This window comes from Lolium perenne, chromosome 4 (genome assembly GCF_019359855.2).
Source record: "Lolium perenne isolate Kyuss_39 chromosome 4, Kyuss_2.0, whole genome shotgun sequence".
NCBI classification, from domain to species: Eukaryota; Viridiplantae; Streptophyta; class Magnoliopsida; order Poales; family Poaceae; genus Lolium; species Lolium perenne.
The window spans coordinates 56,674,510-56,676,872 of NC_067247.2; the positions used below are offsets into that span (position 1 = coordinate 56,674,510).

General features: G+C 61.6%; 1 protein-coding gene across 1 annotated transcript; it reads left to right on the top strand.

Moving 5' to 3' along the window:
* Positions 1–251: 251 nt before the first annotated feature.
* LOC127292607 (uncharacterized) lies at positions 252–1,811 on the top strand. The gene has a single exon (XM_051322048.1). It carries the CDS (start codon positions 421–423, stop codon positions 1,720–1,722), a length of 1,302 nt encoding a protein of 433 aa, XP_051178008.1. The 5' UTR covers positions 252–420; the 3' UTR covers positions 1,723–1,811.
* The last annotated feature ends 552 nt before the right edge of the window (positions 1,812–2,363 follow it).

Sequence of the window (2,363 nt, forward strand, 5' to 3'; positions counted from 1 at the left end):
AATCTGTCTTACGTATTCTCTAATTGAGTCATTTTTCATAGAGTGCACAATTGTTATCATTTGGTTGGCCTCAGGAAAAAAAGATATTTGTTTCTGAATTGCAAAACAGATAGATGTTGCATCGTCCTCTTCGCGAGCCGGCAAGTCTTGTTTTCTTGTTGTCCAGAGCCCAGCTATGAGCTGTACAAGTACAACCGCAGATAGGATATGATACGCCTTGACTGCTCAGTCGCGTCAACACGGGCGTGGACGCCAAAGTCGCGCACCAAGAGAGCCCCGACCATTTTTTTTACCCTAGCCGATACCTTCACCGCAACGAAACCGAAATTTCCACGAAGCACAGGTAGGTCACGATCTGCTGATCGTATCGAATAGCACTGAGCAGACACGCTAGTGGGCGCCTCCATCAGCTGATCAGCCATGTACGCCGGTGTCGCGTCGACCAGCGACGAGCTTCAGGCGACCCGCGAGGCGTCGAGGCGCCGGCTGCGCGTCCGCGCGAGCGCCGCCCGTGCGCAGCCGACGCCGCTGGCCGACGTGCTGCGGGAGCACGCGCTGGTGCACCTCACGCCGGCGGCCGCCGCGCGCCTCCGCCTCGTGCACCCGTCCTGGGCGCGCCGGATCTCCTCCCCGATCTTCGCCGTGGCGCACGCGGCCGCCCCGCGCCGGTTGTCGGGGCTCTTCGTCCCCTCGGCCGGCTTCCTCCCGTTCGACGGGGCAGACGACGCCGTGCCGTCCCCGTCGCTCTCCTTCGCGCCCGCCTCATCCGACGTCACGGTGCTCTCCTCGTCGCACGGGGTCGCGTGCTGCTTCTCCCCCGCCGACGACGCGCTCTTCGTGTGCAACCCGGCCACCGCGTCCTGGTCCGCCGTCCCGTCCCCGCCGTGCCGGACCTGGCCGCGCCCCGCCGTCGTCGTGCTCTTCGACGCGACCCCGTACAACTTCCGCGGCGACTATGCGCTCGTATGCGCCGCTGAGTGCGATCCGGGATCCGGCGCCTACTGCTTTCAGGTGTTCACGTCCGGGACGGGCTCGTGGCAGTTCGCCGACGCGGTGGCGCCCGCCGAAGGGCTCGTCGCGGCGTCGGGCGTGGCGGCTGGAGGGACGGCATGGTGGCGGACGAGCGTCGGCACTGCCGTGGGGTACTGCCCGGAGACGGGTCGCGTGGAGGTGGTACTCTGCCCAGGTGACAGCGCCAAATGGGAGATCGGGTCGGCCGGCGGCAAGCTCCACTGCGCGGTACGCGATGGTGACGGCGTCGCCGTGTACCAGCTTGGCGAGCACGGGTGCTGGGAGGTGGCAGCCGCGTGGGTGCCAGTCGAGGAGCTGCTGCCGCGTTCGCAGATAAAGCCGGCGCAGCACGAGAACGCAGAGGGCGAGGCCGACGGCGAGGCGACCGGGAATGAATTGGTTGCGCAGTCTCCTGTCATCGTGGAGAGCGAAGTGCAGAAGCTGGACGACACCGTGCAGCTTCTGGGCTTCCAGGGAACTGGGCTGGAGGTGGTGGTGCTTGCCGGGAGGCGGCTGGTGGCGTTCGACACGGAGACGCGGCGGCGGCGCGAGGTCAGGGTGCCGGTTCGAACGGAAGAGAAGCAGAAACAGTGGGACGGCGACGAGTACGCCGTCCACACCAACACGCTTGCGCTGGTCGCGCCCGCCGTGCTCGCTGGCGAACCGGTGCTCGTGGAGTCGCCGGATGATGAGGTGGTAGCATTTCCTTGAACGGATTTCGTGGAGTATATGCTTTCACGTGAGAAATTAACACTTTGCTATTTGTGTATATAACGGTATGAACTTTCCTTTGATTTCTAGTTGGTGTTACTGTCTGGACACGCATTGAAAGAGATTATCGGATCATAGGGAAGGCGCATAATTTATGCAATCAGTTAGACTCCATAATTTTCTTAGCAAACTCTCATTTGGTGAGGGTCCACGATAGAAAGTTAGATCATCTCTAGCCGCGTCTCATAAAGCGTCAAATGGATTTGCGGCACATCGGACAAAAAACGCTCATAGCCGCGTGTCCCAAAACTTAATTTTGTCCCGCGCGACCCAATACGGTGTCCGGCACCCCAAGTCTATCCCCGTTACAGAGACGCTCCGGGCACGCCGGACACAACGAAAAGCGAGGCGAGGGTCAGCGGCACATTAAAGTTTAACCTAACCGTCGCCTACCTCGCGACGGTGCAGTTCCCGCAGAGGCGCAGCGAAGCGTCTCGTCGCGCCTAGCTCTGCGTGTCGACGTTAATGAGCGCCACCGCTCCTCTGCCTCCCTCCGGCCTATAAAAAGGGGCTCTCTCTCATCGTCTCTCACACACAAACCCTAGCGTCTCTCTCCCAAACCCTAGCCGCCAACATCTCAA